The sequence below is a fragment of the Haliotis rubra genome, unplaced genomic scaffold (genome assembly GCF_003918875.1).
Source record: "Haliotis rubra isolate DU_JTF1 unplaced genomic scaffold, ASM391887v1 Scf206, whole genome shotgun sequence".
Classification (NCBI taxonomy): Eukaryota; Metazoa; Mollusca; class Gastropoda; order Lepetellida; family Haliotidae; genus Haliotis; species Haliotis rubra.
The window spans coordinates 1394465-1416118 of record NW_025766070.1 but is presented as its reverse complement, the minus strand read 5'-3'; the positions used below and the strand labels follow the sequence as shown (position 1 = coordinate 1416118).

The 21654-nt window shown below is 36.0% G+C and overlaps 1 protein-coding gene across 1 annotated transcript in view; it reads right to left on the bottom strand.

Annotated features, from left to right (window-relative positions):
- LOC124276132 (kinesin-like protein KIF26B) overlaps window positions 1-21654 on the bottom strand; it is a 205052-nt gene that overhangs the window by 37233 nt on the left and 146165 nt on the right. The window contains 4 exon segments of the mRNA XM_046711803.1: window positions 133-283; window positions 285-331; window positions 16938-17004; window positions 17006-17032. Coding sequence (XP_046567759.1) covers window positions 133-283; window positions 285-331; window positions 16938-17004; window positions 17006-17032 — 292 coding nt within the window.

Below are 21654 nucleotides of genomic sequence, written 5' to 3'. Positions count from 1 at the left end.
ACAGTGTCTAGACTTGGAGCTGGAAGTGGGGACTAGACCATGGAATGTTGCTAGTTTCTCTATATGGATAGTCCAGGAACTTACCGAGTGAAAGAATTTTGGGAAAACAATACAAATAAAATGATGTCTTACTTTGAGCAACATCGGCAAGCAGATCATGCAACACTTCCTGTTTGCCAATGACCTCAACTGCGGAGACACGGACAGAAAATCGAGCTCCTGTTTTTTCTTTCTGTTCATTGATGAGCTTGAACAACCACGCCACAGCACATGGCACCACCCCCCAACGTCTGTGATGACTCGTCACTCCCAATCATTGTGTAGCTTTTACCTGCAAGAGTAAAAATAATAGTCATGTCATGGAATTTAAGCAAGAAGGCAAGGACCAGACAATCCAGTGATCAACAGCATGAGCATGCATTTAGGATACAATAACATGTGTCAACCAAGTCAGTGAGTCAACTCTTATGACAAGCATGAGTTGGTGATGGCTAATTCTAACCCGTCACTAAATTGGGAGACAACAATCCATTGTACCTATCAGGGAACTGAACCTGGGATGTGTTGAGTTAATGTTTCAACCACATGGCTAACCCGCCATCATGCATTATGATACATGTGTGGTCAGGATCATAAACATATCTGGACCCCAGACCAATGAATAGTAGATCCTAGCATGACCAAGGGACACAACTCTGCACAGTGAATCATGTGCCTTAGCTCTCTGAGGCTACAGTGCACATCTAGCAACACCACCTTGTCATTTTTAAGCAACACTATCCCAGTAATTATGAAACAATAGTTTCCATGGCAGTCAAGACAAATGTATTTCCCTCAAATGAAACACAAACAATTCGCAACACTAAATCTTCTCCAAATATTCTAATTAAAATAAATTCACCAAACACTGACATTCCCAGCTTCAAGTTAACATAGATTCAATTTTTAAGAAATATCTAAAATCCAAAGCTGACATATCTCTCCCATTCCTTCAGTGCAGTTCCTCACAGACACTTCCATACATAGATAGCAAGTCAACAGGCAAGTTCCACAAGTCGGTCAGGTTCTAATGGCTTACATAACTCATTTGTCTGCCAAACCTCTGTTCCATCCAGATAATGACTGTTGCCATGAATCTGTTCCCTATTAATATAAACCATGTGTTGGATAGAATATTATGAAAATAATTAGAAATCCAATTATGTGGCTTGCCTAATTATCCTCAAAGAAATTGATAGTAAACAAGTGTTCCAGCTAAATGGACACATTCACTAATGCACATGTCTTTATCATAATAACATGGTAAGGATCTCAGCGCAGGAATATGTCTTGTGGTGCAAATGAAGTCTAAAATCAAAATTAATCTTAAGACGAAATTTAAGTTTGTAGTATATCTAAACCATGATGGAAGAATATCTGCATCTATTTCTCAACCCTTCGGAGATATTTGTTGTGTATCCTGTAAACACCTATTGATTTTATGCTCGGAATGCAGGGTACAGTTGCAATGAAGAGTCAGTGGTCTTAGACATGGGATATACTTTGCACAGTTGTGTCTCTTAGTCACACCAGGATTCACTGCTAATAAGTTTAGGTTCCAGATTTGCTTATACTTATTTCTGTGTCAGTACAATACCCATGATTATAGCTTTCACTATACCAGTAATTGAAGGTTTCACTATTACCATGCTTACAGGTTTCGCTATTCCCATTCCAATGTCCACGTTTGCTAGTGGTAAACATCTGCCCAAGCTAAGTCTATGCACATTTGTGTGTCATACTGCATATAAAAGAAATAGATCTCTTCAAATTGGGGCATTAAAGTGCTTATTTCTACAAAATCAATGATAAAATATTTTGTGTTGTTTTTATTACTTTTAATTGAAAATGTAAAAGAATAAAACTAAATTTATGTTATTCATCAAAATACAATACATGAATCATGCATATTATTTAACCGTTGAATCACCAAGAAGAAATACAAAATAAATCCATGGGATTGATCAAGTGTTAAACAACGGCAATGAAATTTATGACAAAAATTGCACTGAGCATTCAAGCATCAAATTATTGCAGTGAAATTTTAGACAGGAACTGTCAAAATATCTCAAATTTTTCTTCATTCAATATTTTCTTCTATTCACAAGCAAGGCACTTACAGGCTATTCACCGAGATACAAGTCTCCGGAATACCTGGAATCTGGCTACATATCTAAGCTTCAGTGAATCTATTTAGCTACAGCGCCTGAATATGATAACAACGGACCAATCACTATAAGGAGCTACAATTAAGACCAATAAAAGGTGATTTATTCCAGTGGTCATGTCTAATGAAATGGCCACTGCAGATTAATGGAATGACCCAATAGGACCTTGGTGGAGATGGTTTGGGTGTTGGACGGGTTAAGCAGTGAGATGGGTTTCAGTGAAGGGTTTGAGAGTTTTGGGGAGGATGTCTTGTGTTTGAAAAAGGCAGAAGTGCTTGGATGTACTGCTTGAAAATATGGCTAGAACATTTGCTAGGACATAGCATTACTTGAAAATATTCTTGGATATTTTGCTGGAACATTTGCTAGGACAAAACTGGTATAACTTGAAAATATACTGAGACATTTTGTTGGAATGTTTGCTGGGACAAACTGGTATTACTTGAAAATATACTGGGACATTTTGTTGGAAGTTTGCTAGGACAAAACTGGAATTATTTGAAAATATATTGGGACATTTTGTTGGAATGTTTGCTGGGACAAACTGGTATTACTTGAAAATATACTGGGACATTTTGTTGGAAGTTTGCTAGGACAAAACTGGAATTATTTGAAAATATATTGGGACATTTTGTTGGAATGTTTGCTGGGACAAACTGGTATAACTTGAAAATATACTGGGACATTTTGTTGGAAGTTTGCTAGGACAAAACTGGAATTATTTGAAAATATATTGGGACATTTTGCTGGAATGTTTGCTGGGACAAACTGGTATTACTTGAAAATATACTGGGACATTTTGTTGGAAGTTTGCTAGGACAAAACTGATATTATTTGAAAATATATTGGGACATTTTGCTGGAATGTTTGCTGGGACAAACTGGTATTACTTGAAAATATACTGGGACATTTTGTTGGAAGTTTGCTAGGACAAAACTGATATTATTTGAAAATATATTGGGACATTTTGTTGGAATGTTTGCTGGGACAAACTGGTATTACTTGGAAATATACTGGGAGTTGCCTGTAGGGAGGGGGTACATTGACTGTAGAGAGGGGGTAGCTGGACTGTAGGGAGGGGGTACATGGACTGTAGAGAGGGGGTAGCTGAACTGTAGGGGAGGGGTAGCTGAACTGTAGGGAGGGGGTACATGGACTGTAGGCATTAAATCCCATGTAACACAGGAGTGTGCTCTTCCATCTTGCTGAGGGCGATATGTATTCACCAAAGTGACAGTGACAGTAATATTTGACACTAATGAATACAATGTGAATATAACAGATAACATCCAGTAATAATCACAAGAATGGATTCATTACATGACAGTGGAGCATTCTTATGTCAACTTTTGGCGGAAAGATATCAGGCGTGAAGATACCAGCTAACTTCATGTTTGCTGCCACTATGCATTATCATGTGTCATAATGCCCGCAGGCGCTACAGAGAAGCCATATGGCAAACCGATCTGTCATGTATACTTAAAACTAGCCTCAATCTTCATATTTTAGCACAGCTTGAGCCAGCTATTTATATCTATTGATGAACAGTTAGTTGTACAACAGAGTAAAATGCTATCAACTATTTGCAATATGAGTTTCAGGTATAATAGCTCAATACACATGAAAAATTACTAGCTTTATGTTTCTAAATTATATCTGAAACAGTCGTTCTTCATTACTTGACACATTCTAATGAACATTTCTCCTATCTCAACAGCTGAGCATGAGATGAAATAGACAACAGCGCTAAGGCGTCAGTTTCGGTACAGTTCATTTCTGGCTCTTCCCTGATTGCTTGAAGCAAAGGGGGGTACAACCCACTGTTTCCTAATTACTATACCATCAGATGGGTAAGACGAAAAAATGGTAACAATGCTGAGGTTCGGGGATAGACGCCTCCTTGCAGACTGAAAGTCTTCCTCATCACCCCGATAAACTAATACCAGACAGATATAAACGATAATTCGATTAAAACATTCTGATACAGGTAATACAAAACAACACATGCAAAGGATAGCCTAATGCAGGATTTAATGAGCAGTAAATTTGTTAATTAAAGCATGTAATTAAGGATAGGTAGCATTATTTGGTAACAAGATGAAAGAAACTGTGACCTTAAGCTCCTACTCTGCAAGCCATGGAGAAAGGAATAGAGTAGTGATGGGCTCATAGATGGTGGGTGAGTGTTTTGTCAGAAAACATTCCTGTCTCCTATGGTACTGCTGATAGTCGGGATCTAGAATATCATCTCCATGTATGAAAAAGTATTTGTTCTGACTGCAACATGTCTATTTTCATTTCAATGAAATCAAGAATTTTCACTGAAATGTATTACACCCATGGTGTCCCAGTTATGCAATTTACAACAAATTTGATCATCATTATTGCCAGATGGTGATGTTGGCTGTGATAAGGATGAGATATGTTTCACTTGTAATGGTTTCAACGTTGTCTCGCTCTGTCAGTTATACAATTCATACCAGTATTGATTGCCTTTAAATATTAATTTCATAAACTGGAAGAGAGACTACATCACTATGAAAAAAAACATCTTAAGAATCAAACAGAAAAAACAGTGCAGTCAATATCATAATCATATCCAAAACTATCTATAGGCCTTTACAAAATAATTATAGACAACTTTCTGGTTCTTTTAGTTGAAGGGTGGTGGGGTAGGCTAGTTTTTAAAGGCTTCGCTTGTCACACCGAAGATCCGAGTTCAAGTCCCCACATGAGTACAATGTGTAAAGACCATTTCTGGTGATATCTCTGGAATATGACTTAAAATGGCATAAAATCATACTCACTCACTCATTTTGTTGAGAAAAAAATCTTATGATACTCAAGAAGTAACTATTTATCCATATTTTATGACAAATGTGTTAATTAAAACTTTGAATCTGGAAATTCCCACCCAAAATAAACACCAATTTTAGAATCACAACCATCTTTTAATTAAATCTTTATCAGATTATACAACAATTTACGCAAGTCAAACATCCAACTTGTATATACCTCAGAGCCATGAGGTTCAATAGGGTAATCCAACAGGCCATGTTTGCCGTCCTGGCCTGCTATCATTGGATCAAGCTAGAAGGGAGTTGATGCTTCACATGGATGTTTAAAAACACAACAAATTGCTGGAATGGTGGAACTGACCACAGGCCATGGCGTGGTAACAGGATTCTGCTGCCAATTTGTTGTGGTGAGCTGTCATGGCTTCCTCTCCAGACAGATTCAAGTGATAGCATAGCTCCGGGTAAAAATTGGGGATCCAGAGATTGTTAATGCAGCAGGTTTGGTTCTTTAGAAAAATCGTATGAAGAATTTGATTTTGAAGAAGAACAGGAATTAATTTCTAATAAATTGTCACACTTTACATTTAGTTACACATGTGATGGAAAAAAAATTACTATAACACACAGGATATTTTTTTTTCCAGAATTATTTCCTATTGAAATTACCAATTTCAAACATACACAAACATAAGAAATATTCAGAAATATATATTTCATCCATGGTAATTAGCTGGAATAACAGTAATGACATTCAAACCAATTTACAACATTAAGACAATAGATTTGATTTTGGAACAGATTCTTGTTGTTGATATTCCCTGGTATCTGGCTAATAGCTAAAAGAATGCTGATGAGAACCAAAGCAATAATAAACAATTCATAGAAACCATCCATAACCTATAATCATTTCACACAAAATTGAGTCTCGTAGCAAGTCTGTGTTTGCTAGATGATACAGAGGCTGGCTGGAAGGCACAGACTCAGTAATGAAGCCCTTTGCTTGTGGCTACGTCAGATGACACTGTGTACATAGAATAGCTTGCACTGGTGCTGCATGATTCCATCGACTGTGGCACACACTCAGAGTACCAACTGTGCGCACTAGGAGATTGATTCAGAAAATTGTCATCAGCGTTTCCATCATTCACAAAACTACATTACCTTTGACAGGTCATCGTCAATGGAAATGCAACCTATTTCCGTTAAAACATAATAAATATTTTGTCCTAATGCAAGAAAAAATCTTATGTGTGGCATTTTATTTTAATCAGCAGAAAATTTAGAGTCCAATGCACCTATAATATTTGAAATATCTCAAATTTATTGAATTATCTCCGTTTTCGTTTTTGCAGCCCCACCTAAACTGTTTAGTAGAAGATGAGTTGAAAAAGGTCAAGTTCATCTTCTTCAACTGAGACAATAACACAAGCTGGATGGCGTCTCAGTCATGCAGAAGCTATTGAGACAGAGAATAAAGCGAGGACTGTCTCTAAATTCACATTCATCACAGATATTGACATCAATTAAGATGTAAGAGCTTTCACCTTTTAAGCATCTGTAAACTGATAAAGCAGCTTAAGCAGTTGTGGGAGAAAAGAGGCGATTTGACACATAAGAAGATGCAAAGCCCAGTTAATTCCACGATGCTTTCTGCTCAAATATGACGTTGAGGATTACTTCTGCATGCTTCTTAGTTCACCCTTTCGCAAGACGTAAACAATTATGTAACATGTATTTGTATTTCCTCAACTAGAGTTCAATTATGCGTATTTTGTTTCAACATATGGAAGCAATAAGGCTATTACAGTTTGCCACTACTCGGTGCATAGCTCTTGAGAAACACATGGTGATGTGTATAATATGTGTTTTGAGGAAATGAGGTGTTACAGTTAACATTTCATTTTTAGTTTCTTTCATTCATGTATTTTGCATTCAAGGGGTGTGGGGTCTGAACCTTCAACCCTTAGGGAGTACTTCTCTCAGTGAAAACAATACCGGGGATTCAGTACAAATAATCTGGCAACTTGATCGTGTGCAAAAAACATAATACCATTATTTCCTCGTTTTGAGAGAGTTACTGAGCTTGCAATAAACAGAATCTATTTAACCTGTTTAATTTGTACCTGAGTTGGCATCTTCAAGAATGTTTTTTAATGAAAAAAGAAGAGGTATCTGTTTATCTATCAAAGCTAAGATACTCATATTAATCACAGAGTGAGTGAGTATGGTTTTATGCTGCTTATAGCAATATTCCAGAAATATCATGGCTGGGGATGCAAGAAATGGGTTTCACACATCAGATTTGACCTCGGGTCATCGGCGTGATGAACAAACACTTTAACTACTAGGCTACCCCACAGCACAATGACCATAAATATATATACCATGGTATAAATTGGTTATTGTACTGAATATCATGCGTGCAATGAGATGAGTTATTAGGTAATATTATGCTTCTTTGACAAATATACTTCGTTTGGGATAGATATGACTCAGTAACAAACCATGTCCACTCTTGATAATGACATTTAATGTTATTTGTGTCATTTTGTTCGTTCTGAGACTTGATGTAACTAAACATTTTCATCCTTTCTTCAAAGAAAACAAACTTCGTATTCATAATTCAAGGCAGTAATTTTCTTAAGATCTTTTACCAAAATGCAATATTCATGAGAAAAGTTAGACCACAAGACCAGACACTGAACAAAATCAATATTCATGTAGACTATTATAAGCAATAGGATTAGCCAGGGATATACGCTTAGAGTAGAACTATTTATTACAGGTACATAAAATCTTTTTTAGTTCTCTTTTTCCCTTTTTTTAATGAAAGGTGCCATAAAGAAAAGTGACAAAAACCATTTCCATAATCATAAACATAAAACATCAGCACCAAGGATCAAGGGTCTTCATCTGAAGAAACCGATTCCATTGATTGGAAATGTCAAAGTGGAGGTGAAAATCATGTAAACGAATTCCTGAAAATCAGTGATGACACCAGGTGCTCCTGACACCCCAGTCTATTGTATGATTCCAACTACAGCATAAACATGTGTTTATGAGTCTTTGTCAAACAGTAATGACATAAGGAGCAAGAAGCACATTCTGTCTCGCATGTGGCACTGGTGGAACTGCCTTCAAAGGTAAATCAGTTGTCTATCACACAAATAAAAATAGGGAATTGCATCAGACATAATTTCTGTAACTGGTTTGTTAAAGTTGGAAATGTCCTCTACATGTACACCATAAAATATTTTGAAAACTTTCTTGAGGCCATGAGTGTTGTAATCCTTATCTAACAACTTTGTAATCTCAACTTGTTTGTCATCAAGCAAGTCATTTTAATCTCAACACTGTAATCACCGAACAAGCAATGAATGAAAAGTATCAGCACAGCAGACAAATGTATTTCCAACCTAAAACAGCATGACTGTAAACAAGAGCATTCAACTCATCACCAGAACTAAGGCATCTTAAGTTTCAATAGTAATGAAAACAAAATTTGATCATGATGCCTGTTCTTAAGGCAATAGATTGCTATGATCGGTGCAACCTTAATGCAAACAAATCTTGCTTGATTCTATTAACCACAGGAAGTGGAACCACTACAGGAATGTGCGGACAGCGCGGAAAATTTTCAAGTTTTCCTGTCGGAAATGAGATTCATCACAAGAAGAACTCTTCACACAGACAATCTCTTAGAAGTAGCAGTGTCCATGCTGAAATTAACACATGTCAATTTCACTCACAAGATGTTTTTACAAGTATTTTTTCATGAATGACAAATACATACAACCAACTGCTGCAAAGGATTCTGGAACATTTTGGGATGATTTTTACAATGATAACGTATTTGGACATGAAAAAAAGCCCTTAATTTCATAATCAACATTATTACAGAAAGACTCCTCATTAGTGAAGATGATTTTTATTCAAATATAATTACTGAAATCACGATTGAGCAATGATGGATTTGGCTTGTAATAACTCACAATCACATTAACAGTGCAAAGTGTATATGAGAGGGTAATAACAGCTAATCTTCAAAGTATTTCCATTACCCAATTCATGATGAAGATTTCTCCATTTTCTAACTGTGAGCCCACCTACATTGCCTACCGAGCTTAACCCTGGTAATCCCAAAGTTTCATCCAGAGTATTTCAATATGATTAGTTTCAGGATTCAAGAGTTAATATTACTGTATTGGAATGCTGCCAAGACATGTTCCGAGCTGATGAAATATAAAAGTCATCAAATTCTGCCTGATGGTTCATGAGCAGAATCTACATCAAAAGATACATTAAGGAATCTTAATACTTACTTCACATCTCATGATTATAAAGGTTTAAAGCCTGGTAGTCATGCTCAACCTGGCAACTGCATTTTAAGACATAATAAAACTAAGCTCTTTGATCATACAAAAGGCATATCCAACTAGTCAAGTGGCATTTGCAGATATCACCAGCAAAATATCTTAAAATAGAAGCTAGGTTGACATAACAGAAAATCTTTAATGTCAAATCATCTCAAGGACGAAATTCATTTCATGCATTGTGTACATACAGCATTTCTGGAGAAATGTCAATTTCATGATGAGATCAGTACATCATGCTAAGATAAGGTATGATTCTGAAACTGGCATCACAAATGCCTTGTACATTGCACATATACAGGATAAGAGCATGTCAGAGACGTAGGGAGTATGTCTTTGGATAATTCAATTTCCACACTGCCTGTTGCTACATTGATGCCATTTTCGAATCAGTATGATGTAATGTCCATGATATTAATCTAATCTATTGCAACTGATACAAACGATCATTGATTTTTGTCAATGCATGAGAACTTTTTTCAGTATGAATCCTTTTGATCTTTATAAATGGTGTGCTAACTGATTAATATTGCACTTGTTCAACAAATATTTACTGTTCTTGACACTGAGCATACTTTTTCACAATGGGCTTCAGTGGCATACAATGCTGCATTCTGATACCTACAATTGTTCCTAGCACTGGCTGCACTTAAATGTATGTCTACATGCAATAAAAAAACTGCAGTTTCCGAATTCACACTTAAAAATTGTTTATTTATTCCATTTATAGCACCAGCAGGTCTTTGAAGTTTTCAGTTCAAAATGTGCTGTATTAAATTTATCACACATGCAAATATGTTGCCTTTCATCAACTACCGCCTTTGAAACATGGAATCAATAAAAAGTTTGCAAGCCAAAAATATTTCTCTCATTTGTACTCCCAAAAAACTTTTTGCTGAACAATTCAATCACTCAGCATTGCCTTCCGACACAACAACAGTGCTTTCTCTTTATTATATGCTCTTCTCATCACCAAGACTTATTCCTCTTACTTGTATAACAAAAATCATGCTTGAAACACTTTCATCACTCAGCAGATCACTTGAACAGAATCAAAACATATTTCTATCTTTCTGAATGTGTTTTCACTGTTTTAAAATCATATTTTTTAGGGATGAAAAACACCTCAAAATTTATTGGCCTCTTTTAACAGACATAATCCCCTAAGTTCAGAACTGTAAGTACTTGGTATAATCAATTACATGTGTACCACACTAACCCATGAAATTGATAACTGAAATGTACATCTGTCATACAAACAGCTGACTGTCGTCACAAGTCGACATGGCTACCACATGATACCCTGTCTACAACATTGTAGGCTAACTTAACACAGATGGTCCTAAATGAAGGGTTCCTAGCGTGACTCATTTTGCACTGCAAATCATTATTACCTGGGACCCTAGACTTTGTAACAAGGATTGATGATAGCTGAAAAACGTTTCTATACACAGCTAGGAATTACGTTATAAACAAATGTATCCATCCTCCAAGGAAGCCATTTTGCAATGTGATCTTGTAGTTATGGCTGTCATATGTGTCACGGTGATCTAAAGATCCTTGGTTTAGCTTATGACAAGTACTGGTAGAAGAATTATTTTCTTCATTTTTTTCTAAATAGCTCTAAAATATTTCAAGTTCAGAATCAAACTAAATAAAGGAAGTGATAAAAGTGATTTGCCAGTCCTGAAGTATAAAAACAGATTTAGAGTTAGGAAGTTTACAATTTGAGAGGATAAGAATGTATGAGTAAACATTGTTACCATGAACAAGGTCATCACGCCATCACTGGTAACCCTTGAATTCAAAATATCACAGATAAGTCTTCTTTCCTTTTGGTATTTCATTATTCGAAAGCCTCTTACCGCCTACAACAATTTCAGGAGAATTTTAGTATCCAATTCTAGTTCAAAATTCAAAAAGATACTTTCATGGAAATCACAAAGGCACTCTCAAATATTAGACTTCTCTACACAAAATACAAAAAGCACATATACATATCACAAAATTTATTTCAAAGATATCACTGTCTGCATATAATAGGAGAGGATTCAGCAATCTAAAATGTTATGTTATGCATAATGTAGTTTATATTCATAATGCAAATATTACTGTGAAATATTTCTAGCATGATAACATTCCGCTTTGACAGCAACATCCATATGGTTCAAAAGGCATGTCCTTGTGGACGAATTTAGTCTTTTAAACACCAAACTGTCGTTTTGTACCATATTCATTGTATATTACTCAATATTATTATTTGTTGGAAATATTAATAATGTATAACAGTACTTAGGCCAAATATATGCAGGATGACTGTTTATCTTTCTTAATTGACCAGACCCGTGAAGATCCGGGGTAGAATAGGTCTTCAGCAACCCATGGTACTATGCTTGTCATAAGAGGCGACTAACAGGATCAGGTGGTCAGGCTCGCTGAGTTGGTTGACACATGTCATCGGTTCCCCATTGCACAGATCGATGCTCATGCTGTTGATCACTGGTATTTTCTGGTCCAGACTCGATTACTTACAGACTGCCGCCATATAGCTGGAATACTGATGAGTGCAGCGTAAAACTAAACTCACTCACTCACTTAATTGACCATAAACTGAAGGTCTGACCTTACAAGTTTTTTGACTTTGTTTCAATTAAAACATGTTGAATACCCCCCCCCCTACCAATCCTATTTGTCATTAGTGAACTTCAATTTTACGTCACATCAGCATTATTTCTGCCATATATATATAGTGATGAGCTATTCATCATCAAGACTTTACAGTATTACTGTCATATATATATAGTGATGAGCTATTCATCATCAAGACTTTACAGTATTACTGTCATATAGTGATGAGCTATTCATCATTAAGACTTTACAGTATTACTGTCATATAGTGATGAGCTATTCATCATCAAGACTTTACAGTATTACTGTCATATAGTGATGAGCTATTCATCATCAAGACTTTACAGTATTACTGTCATATAGTGATGAGCTATTCATCATCAAGACTTTCCAGTATTACTGCCATATAGTGATGAGCTATTCATCATCAAGACTTTACAGTATTTCTGCCATATAGTGATGAGCTATTCATCATCAAGACTTTACAGTATTTCTGCCATATATATATAGTGATGAGCTATTCATCATCAAGACTTTACAGTATTACTGTCATATAGTGATGAGCTATTCATCATTAAGACTTTACAGTATTTCTGCCATATATATATAGTGATGAGCTATTCATCATCAAGACTTTACAGTATTACTGTCATATAGTGATGAGCTATTCATCATCAAGACTTTACAGTATTACTGTCATATAGTGATGAGCTATTCATCATTAAGACTTTACAGTATTACTGTCATATAGTGATGAGCTATTCATCATCAAGACTTTACAGTATTACTGTCATATAGTGATGAGCTATTCATCATCAAGACTTTACAGTATTACTGTCATATAGTGATGAGCTATTCATCATCAAGACTTTACAGTATTTCTGCCATATAGTGATGAGCTATTCATCATCAAGACTTTACAGTATTTCTGCCATATAGTGATGAGCTATTCATCATTAAGACTTTACAGTATTTCTGCCATATAGTGATGAGCTATTCATCATCAAGACTTTACAGTATTACTGCCATATAGTGATGAGCTATTCATCATCAAGACTTTACAGTATTTCTGCCATATAGTGATGAGCTATTCATCATCAAGACTTTACAGTATTACTGTCATATAGTGATGAGCTATTCATCATTAAGACTTTACAGTATTTCTGCCATATAGTGATGAGCTATTCATCATCAAGACTTTACAGTATTACTGTCATATAGTGATGAGCTATTCATCATTAAGACTTTACAGTATTTCTGCCATATAGTGATGAGCTATTCATCATCAAGACTTTACAGTATTACTGTCATATAGTGATGAGCTATTCATCATTAAGACTTTACAGTATTTCTGCCATATATATATAGTGATGAGCTATTCATCATCAAGACTTTACAGTATTACTGTCATATAGTGATGAGCTATTCATCATCAAGACTTTACAGTATTACTGTCATATAGTGATGAGCTATTCATCATTAAGACTTTACAGTATTACTGTCATATAGTGATGAGCTATTCATCATCAAGACTTTACAGTATTACTGTCATATAGTGATGAGCTATTCATCATCAAGACTTTACAGTATTACTGTCATATAGTGATGAGCTATTCATCATCAAGACTTTACAGTATTTCTGCCATATAGTGATGAGCTATTCATCATCAAGACTTTACAGTATTTCTGCCATATAGTGATGAGCTATTCATCATTAAGACTTTACAGTATTTCTGCCATATAGTGATGAGCTATTCATCATCAAGACTTTACAGTATTACTGCCATATAGTGATGAGCTATTCATCATCAAGACTTTACAGTATTACTGTCATATAGTGATGAGCTATTCATCATCAAGACTTTACAGTATTTCTGCCATATAGTGATGAGCTATTCATCATCAAGACTTTACAGTATTTCTGCCATATAGTGATGAGCTATTCATCATCAAGACTTTACAGTATTTCTGCCATATAGTGATGAGCTATTCATCATCAAGACTTTACAGTATTTCTGCCATATAGTGATGAGCTATTCATCATTAAGACTTTACAGTATTTCTGTCATATAGTGATGAGCTATTCATCATTAAGACTTTACAGTATTTCTGCCATATAGTGATGAGCTATTCATCATTAAGACTTTACAGTATTACTGTCATATAGTGATGAGCTATTCATCATTAAGACTTTACAGTATTACTGTCATATAGTGATGAGCTATTCATCATCAAGACTTTACAGTATTACTGTCATATAGTGATGAGCTATTCATCATCAAGACTTTACAGTATTTCTGCCATATAGTGATGAGCTATTCATCATTAAGACTTTACAGTATTACTGTCATATAGTGATGAGCTATTCATCATTAAGACTTTACAGTATTACTGTCATATAGTGATGAGCTATTCATCATCAAGACTTTACAGTATTACTGTCATATAGTGATGAGCTATTCATCATTAAGACTTTACAGTATTACTGTCATATAGTGATGAGCTATTCATCATCAAGACTTTACAGTATTTCTGTCATACTGCAAAAGTTTATCCATCCAGTATATTAATTAAAAAATACCCAACAAGTATATTATTATTTGTATTGCTAAACCTAAAATCTACACAAAAATACATTCCCTTTAAAACTAAATGACAAGTCAAAAAGGGAAAAGTCATTTTTCTCAATCACTGGATTGTCTGCTCCAGACTCCATAATTTACAAACTGCCGCCATATAGCTGGAATATTGCTGAGTGCAGTGGTAAGAACAAACAAACAAACAAACAAACAAACAAACAAACAAACAAACAAACAAACAAACAAACAAACAAACAAACAAACAAACAAACAAACAAACAAACAAACAAACAAACAAACAAACAAAACAAAACAAAACAAAACAAAAGCCATGACAAATTACTGTTGTTATATGAAAAACTCAAATGTCCTTCAACTTCTTTGCAGTAGCATATATTCATATTTTATAATACATAAATGACTGAAAAGTCACAAGGAGAGGTGATGTAAAGTTTAATGTGCTTATCCCTTATAGGTTAGGTAATAACAATGCTATATGACATGTATATTACATAGTAAATCATCGTTAATCACAAGTAAACAGTTATCTGTAAGTGCTGTAGGAAATTAACAAGACAAAAATAACACCATGATATTTGAAGCACAACAATTTGATCAAGATGAGCTTTAAATTATTTATTGACTGCATGACATAGGGCAGACACACACTTAATCTTTAAAAGTCAAATAAACAATTACAACATTCTGTCTAGACATATATTCAATAACAAAGAAAAAGCATATAAATAGTTAAATAAACAATCTGAAATTGACACTTATCATGTCTTTGAATGGCATTTAGACACCCATGTTATGTCGACATGTTCACCCACTCAGACTGAAAAGGTCACAAGAAAGACTTTAATGTTAAGTGAAACGGTGCCTCGTGAAACCTGTTGCATTGTCTAGTTTTCACTAGAATTAAAAGTTTCCATATACTGTTGTGGTGGCCTTGTGGTTAAAGTGTTGGATCAGGGTTCAGTTCCCAAATTATTGGTACATGTGAACCAGTTATTAATAAAGCTGGAATATTGCTAAAATAGGCATAAATTTCAACTGACACTTTCAACAGGAAAAAATTGAAGTCATATTTAGAAATTATGTTTATTGTTATCCATAATAGAATCTTCTATGTGAATGTATTTTATTTTGATGGCCGAATTTAATTTTTATGCACTTTGATTTTTTTTTTAAATTTCAATGCTTACTTTCTTCTCCCCTCTGAACCACCTCCTCTGACAAACATTCACCTCAATAAAAACTGATTAAATAACATCCATTTTTTATGCAAAACTAGGAAGGGCTTGTGTCAAAACCCTCAATCCATGTTATGATATTAAAACATTTTTCACTCAAAGGATAGAAGAACTCATATCCTCAAAAAACTGCTGACTAAGTTCATAAATATGTCCACATGTCTATTTCTCTATGGACTAAATCACCTATAACAATTCATTTAGTGGACAGGTATGACAGACAAATGGCCCCAGTACTCTCCACAGAGGACAAGTGGTCAGCCATCTTGTTTTTCCGCTCAGTTTCAATGAAAGCTTTCCGATGTACTAAAGAGTCTAACAGTTTCTTGTCAGCCTGGGGTAACGGCAGCTTTCTTTATCCCCAAATATATCACATCAAATGGCCCATCTCAATAGGCCTTATTGCTAGAGATGTCGTAGAGAATACTTTTATGGCAAGCTCTCTTTCCTTGTATAATGTATATATGCAAATTGTATGCACGGTCAATAGTGATAAAAACTTCACTCTGGGGAGGTACCCATTGTAATATGGATGCTAGAATTTGGCTACAGAAGATACAGGCATGGCTCCAAGTACTCAAACCAATGTGCCTCTCATAAAACCCTATTCTTGGGATTTGTTTCATTAGACAAAATTAGCAGCTAATTTATTGATTTTAATGTTTAATGATTTAATACCCTTTGCTTTAAACTTTCATCCTCAAAGGAGCTAGCAGTAACGGTGCCAGTCTATCCACGCTCAGTGCTCTTCTTTGAAGGCTAAATACCGATAGTGCAAAATTGACAATTTTGAGGAAGCATTTGTGTTATTCCTTGCAGGGGGGGGGCACGTGAGGTAAAAGTTTATACGGTCTTATCCACAGTGATGTCCGTGGAAATCCCTCCGCCTGTTATGCCTTTCATACATCGGTGGCATAAAAGTTCAAGTTATCGGATGAAAGCGGGGAGAGTAAGCCAGCGAACACTTCCTGCCACCGGAATGCGAAGATCAGAGAGCTGGTTTTGTAAATGCTGCTCAGCATGCACTCATTCCCCGAGCACCTGGTCTCACAAACAACACCTAATTTTATCAAGGAAACATTAAAAGTTTTCTTACCAAGCTTTGAGTGGCCAAATGTGAAAAGACATCCATCTGCACCATTTACAACTGCTTGAACAATCTCCTGCAAGGCTGCTTGAACACACCTCAGCCTGAAAATGAAATATACATACATCTTAGATCGAAATTGATCTGAGAAAAAGAAAAGAAAAAACTTTATAACTTTGGTTACTTCTCATGGCAAATAATGTCGAACTAACCGTCAGTTGTGCTTCATGTGTTTATGTTATAAACACCTTTGTGTCTATACAGAAACAGCCTTCACAGGAGTTACATACTGAAAGATCTCTGTCAGCTGATGATATGAAACATCTATTTACATGCAATATACAAGCACATTGATGTCATCATGTCAGTGGCACGAACACATGTTTATTCAGCTGTGGTATATGGTTTGTTTCTGCAATAAAGATATAACTATAATATACAACAGAAAGCTGTTTATAGGCATTGGAATAAGACCACCCAAAACATACTTATCTTTTCATTACATACCAATTCTACCTGAATGTCCATTTTTTTTCCAACATTGCCATGTTCTTTTGTGAAACTGGATGTTTAATGACTTAACAGAATCACTTCTTTGAGAGGAAGTTAGAAGTAGGAGTACTAAGGAACGCCTTTATTACAATAGGAGCTCCTACTTTCCATATATTCTGATACTTTCCTTACAGTATCGTGTGAATGTGCAATTGTACTCACAAGTTGAAACCAAGGTGAATACAATTACAGGTGCTTTATCACATCTTTGAAGAGTTTGAAGACGTTTAGAGGTGACTACCAATTAAAAGTCATGTTGCTGAAACTATCCTCAAAGAAATGAACACAAAAGAAATGGATGAGCAATCAACTAATGTGCCCATTGAAAAACCCTGATGTACATTTCATGATGATGATGCATGTTCTCAAGATGAAGCCATTACCAAGAAGGCTGCAGCAATCATCAATGCCAAGAATAAAACAGGAAACATTTTAACATTTTAGTCAGCTCACATTACTGCATAGTGCCAGACAGTTCCTTAGATAACAGAGTGTTGATTCCACAGAATGGCAGGCAGCACAGACATTTTGAAGTCTGTATCGAACATATCAGCTGAAAATGTTATCTGAGATTAGCGATTAGACAAAGGTCATTTACTTTGTTGAAGATGTCTTCAGTGGTAATCATGCAGTTTGCATTCCTAAATATTGGTTTAATGGGAACGCAAGTGTATAACAATAAAATCACTATCTGGGTAATTGTTAGTTTGCATAAACAGACACGCTTGTCATACATCAAAGTCACTCATGTGCCATTTTCATGTATATGCTGTGTTCTTTGGGTTTCAACTCAACATTGCAACAATTACGTACACCAAAAACTGTCCCAAAGAAACGACAGCTCCATCTTTATTTGTTGTTTTCGCTTGAACCTCAACAACAGAATTCATCAGTCATGTTTGCAAGCAAATAATCACTGAGCTCGTATATCAGTCTATGCGCAGGGCTCAGTGAAAACGACTATGGCAAAGGCCATTTTTCTTGCAGGCTGAAATGAGGATATTGGAAGCATGGCGAAGACCATACTTCCAGCAGGGATATATTGTGGGGGATTTTCAGTGAGCTGTTGCATGCATTTAACCTGACCTCTTCCCCATTTTCCCTCATAACCAAAAGGGAGGATAATGCCAGAGAAGAAACTGTTTCACCATATGTTGTTCCCTATGCACAAGCAAGGTGAGAGGAACTGAGCAGGGGGTTGGGCATTGGGGTTTTAGGGGTGAGGGGAATCAGATAGTTCAACTCAGGTAGCAACAATACCCACAAGAATCTTAGTCTTTTAACATGAGGCAGATGTCTGTGTTGCAGAATTGACAGGAATGCTTAGGTCAGCAATGTCACTGAAGGTATTTTCAGATATAGACAGCAGAAATGTTATCAATTCTGCAGAATGTTTCATAGCATATCTTGGGTATAAAAGAGCGTTTTCAGGCATTAAATGCTATATTTCATTTACTGATTTGATTAAGTGTGATACGTTTAACTATATGATGTGATTTCAAGGGCGATTTCAATTTTGATGAAAATTGTCAGCAGTGCAACTGTAGAGTGAAAGTACTAGGTGAAATTAAATGCCACAGAGTCCGATGTGAAGCCAAATGATATCTTAGAGTGAGTGAGTGAGCATGGTTTTATGCCGCTTTTAGCAATATTCCAGCAATATCACGGTGGGGGACACAAGAAATGGGCTTCACGCATTGTACCCATGCAGGGAATCGAACTCGGGTCTTCGGCGTGGTGAGTGAACGCTTTAACCACTAGACTACCCCACTGCCCATATCTCTGCTTGACATCAGTATCATATGTTATTCAGACATTACACAAATGCTGACACAAACACATGAATTCATCCAAAATTCTTGTACATCCTCAGAAACCAAAATTACTGTCATCGATGTAAATACAGTACCATCCTCATTTGTCCTAAATACCAGTGTGTGCAATCTCAAACCCTGCCACCTGACACCTTAACCACTAGGATACCCCAATATGTTAGATGTGAAACTTAAGAACTTAGTGTCAGAAGTGAAACTGGAGGAGAGAATGTCAGATGTGAAACTGGAGGAGAGAGCGTCTGATGTGAAACTGGAGGACAGAGTGTCAGATGTGAAACTGGAGGACAGATTGTCAGATGTGAAACTGGAGGACAGAGTGTCAGATGTGAAACTGGAGGAGAGAGAGTCAGATGTGAAACTGGAGGACAGAGTGTCAGTGAAACTGGAGGACAGAGTGTCAGATGTGAAATGGGAGGACAGAGTGTCAGATGTGAAACTGGAGGAAACAGCGTCATATGAGCAACTGGAGAAAAACAGTGTCAGAAGTGAGACTGCAAAACATAGTTTCAGAAGTGAAACTAGAGGACATGTCAGACAGAAAACCGGTTGAGTGACCAGTGATGAAGAGCATAGTGTGACCAGTGAAACCGGAGGACACATCAGAAATGAAGTGTCAGACGTAGAAATGTTATAAGTGCCACAGCTCTGTCAGACTGGGGAAACTATTACTTATTCACCTGCTCTGCCCCGGGCAGGTAATGGGATCACAGTACCAGTGCTGCTTTGCGATGATTTAGTGATGAACAAGACAGAGGCTATATATGGTCATCACACAAACTAAAGCCAAGGAACCAATTAATTAATAATTTACACATGGCTGGATTCTTCTTGTCCTGGTGACTGCTCCCAATGCAGTCAGCTCTCATTACCTCAACCCTAAATATCTCATCATAAACCTTTGGTCCCAATCTCCTGACTATAGATCATATATCAATTATCCTCAGACTACACCCAGTTCATCTCAAGGCAATGTCACAGGGTCATGTTCTGATGGAATACAGTAATTCAAATTTCATATTCCAAGTGTACTTTACCTATAAGATATTATTTTATATCACTACATAATTTACTTAACATGATTCTTTCACTTTTAAAAATTAAAAATGGTATCTGAAAATAGTTTTATCAGCAAAGTTGATCTGATTTATGAAAATACGGATGCGTGTTTGACTTGGACTCAGAAATCAGATACTCAATATTTTAATCTGATAAACTTAACCTTTTAAAGAATAGAATACATTTTAAAGAATAGAATACATTCTAATAAGACGCTAACCTTAACACATGACACTTCTAAGAGTACAGATCACCCTTCAGTGGGTAACTTATCTAATGTTGGTCAAGAAAGGAATGGGCTTGCCTAAGGGAGACATCACAGAGTGTTTATATACATTTGAACACCCTGAAAATGTGTTATCCATCTGACAATACACACCGAGCCTCAGGTATAGAAGTAATCGATCAGCCGCAAGAATTTCTGTCACATTCTTGGCACCATTGTGTTGTCATACTATCTGCCAAGTTGCCGCATCCTTTCAACACCTTACTCAACACATAACAAACAAAAAAGGGTAGTCCATAATAAGAGTGTCAGAAGGGGAGATAATGCTGGTCCCAATACAGCTATCATGCTTAACGAAGTCCCAGCAACTAGGGTGAAAACCAGTGCTACAAGATGTGATGTTACCAAAAACAGACAAGCTATCAACAACTCTTGCAGAAAACTGGGTTAATATGGGTGAAAATGAATGTTTAACAAGCAGAAAAACACCTACGCTGAACTTGATGAATAGTTCAGATAAAGTTTTAGCAGGTAAAAGATGTCTCATTTGGAACACAGGTTGTAAGGGTAGCAATTAATGTTGAATCAGGCCTTTGATGTTGTGTAGTGATACTGAATCTTTATTTGAATCCTTTGAATTTTAAGAAAAACATACACAAGGTTGTTACTATAATTCATGCCTATCATTACTATAGGGAACCAAAAATGTTTTGTCAGCTAGACACAATTTCATAAAAATATCTCTTTCTTTTTTTGTTCAGTACATCTACATGTGGTTAAATCATACTTTCAAATTCTGGTAAATCATACCACTCACTTGCATTTTGGCTACCATGGTAACAAATGATCATTATGCATCACTTTATGAAAAAGCTGTATTTTCAACTCCCTGGGGAGAGTGCAACTAAACCAACTTCCCTGTGAGTCCAGGAAGATTTCCATGGGACTTAACAAGGTTGGAGTCTTACACTTAGTAGTTACAGACATGGAAAAAAGAATTCATTGTGCACAATAGTGTTTTATGAATAAAACATGAAGAAGTGTCAGTTATACAAAG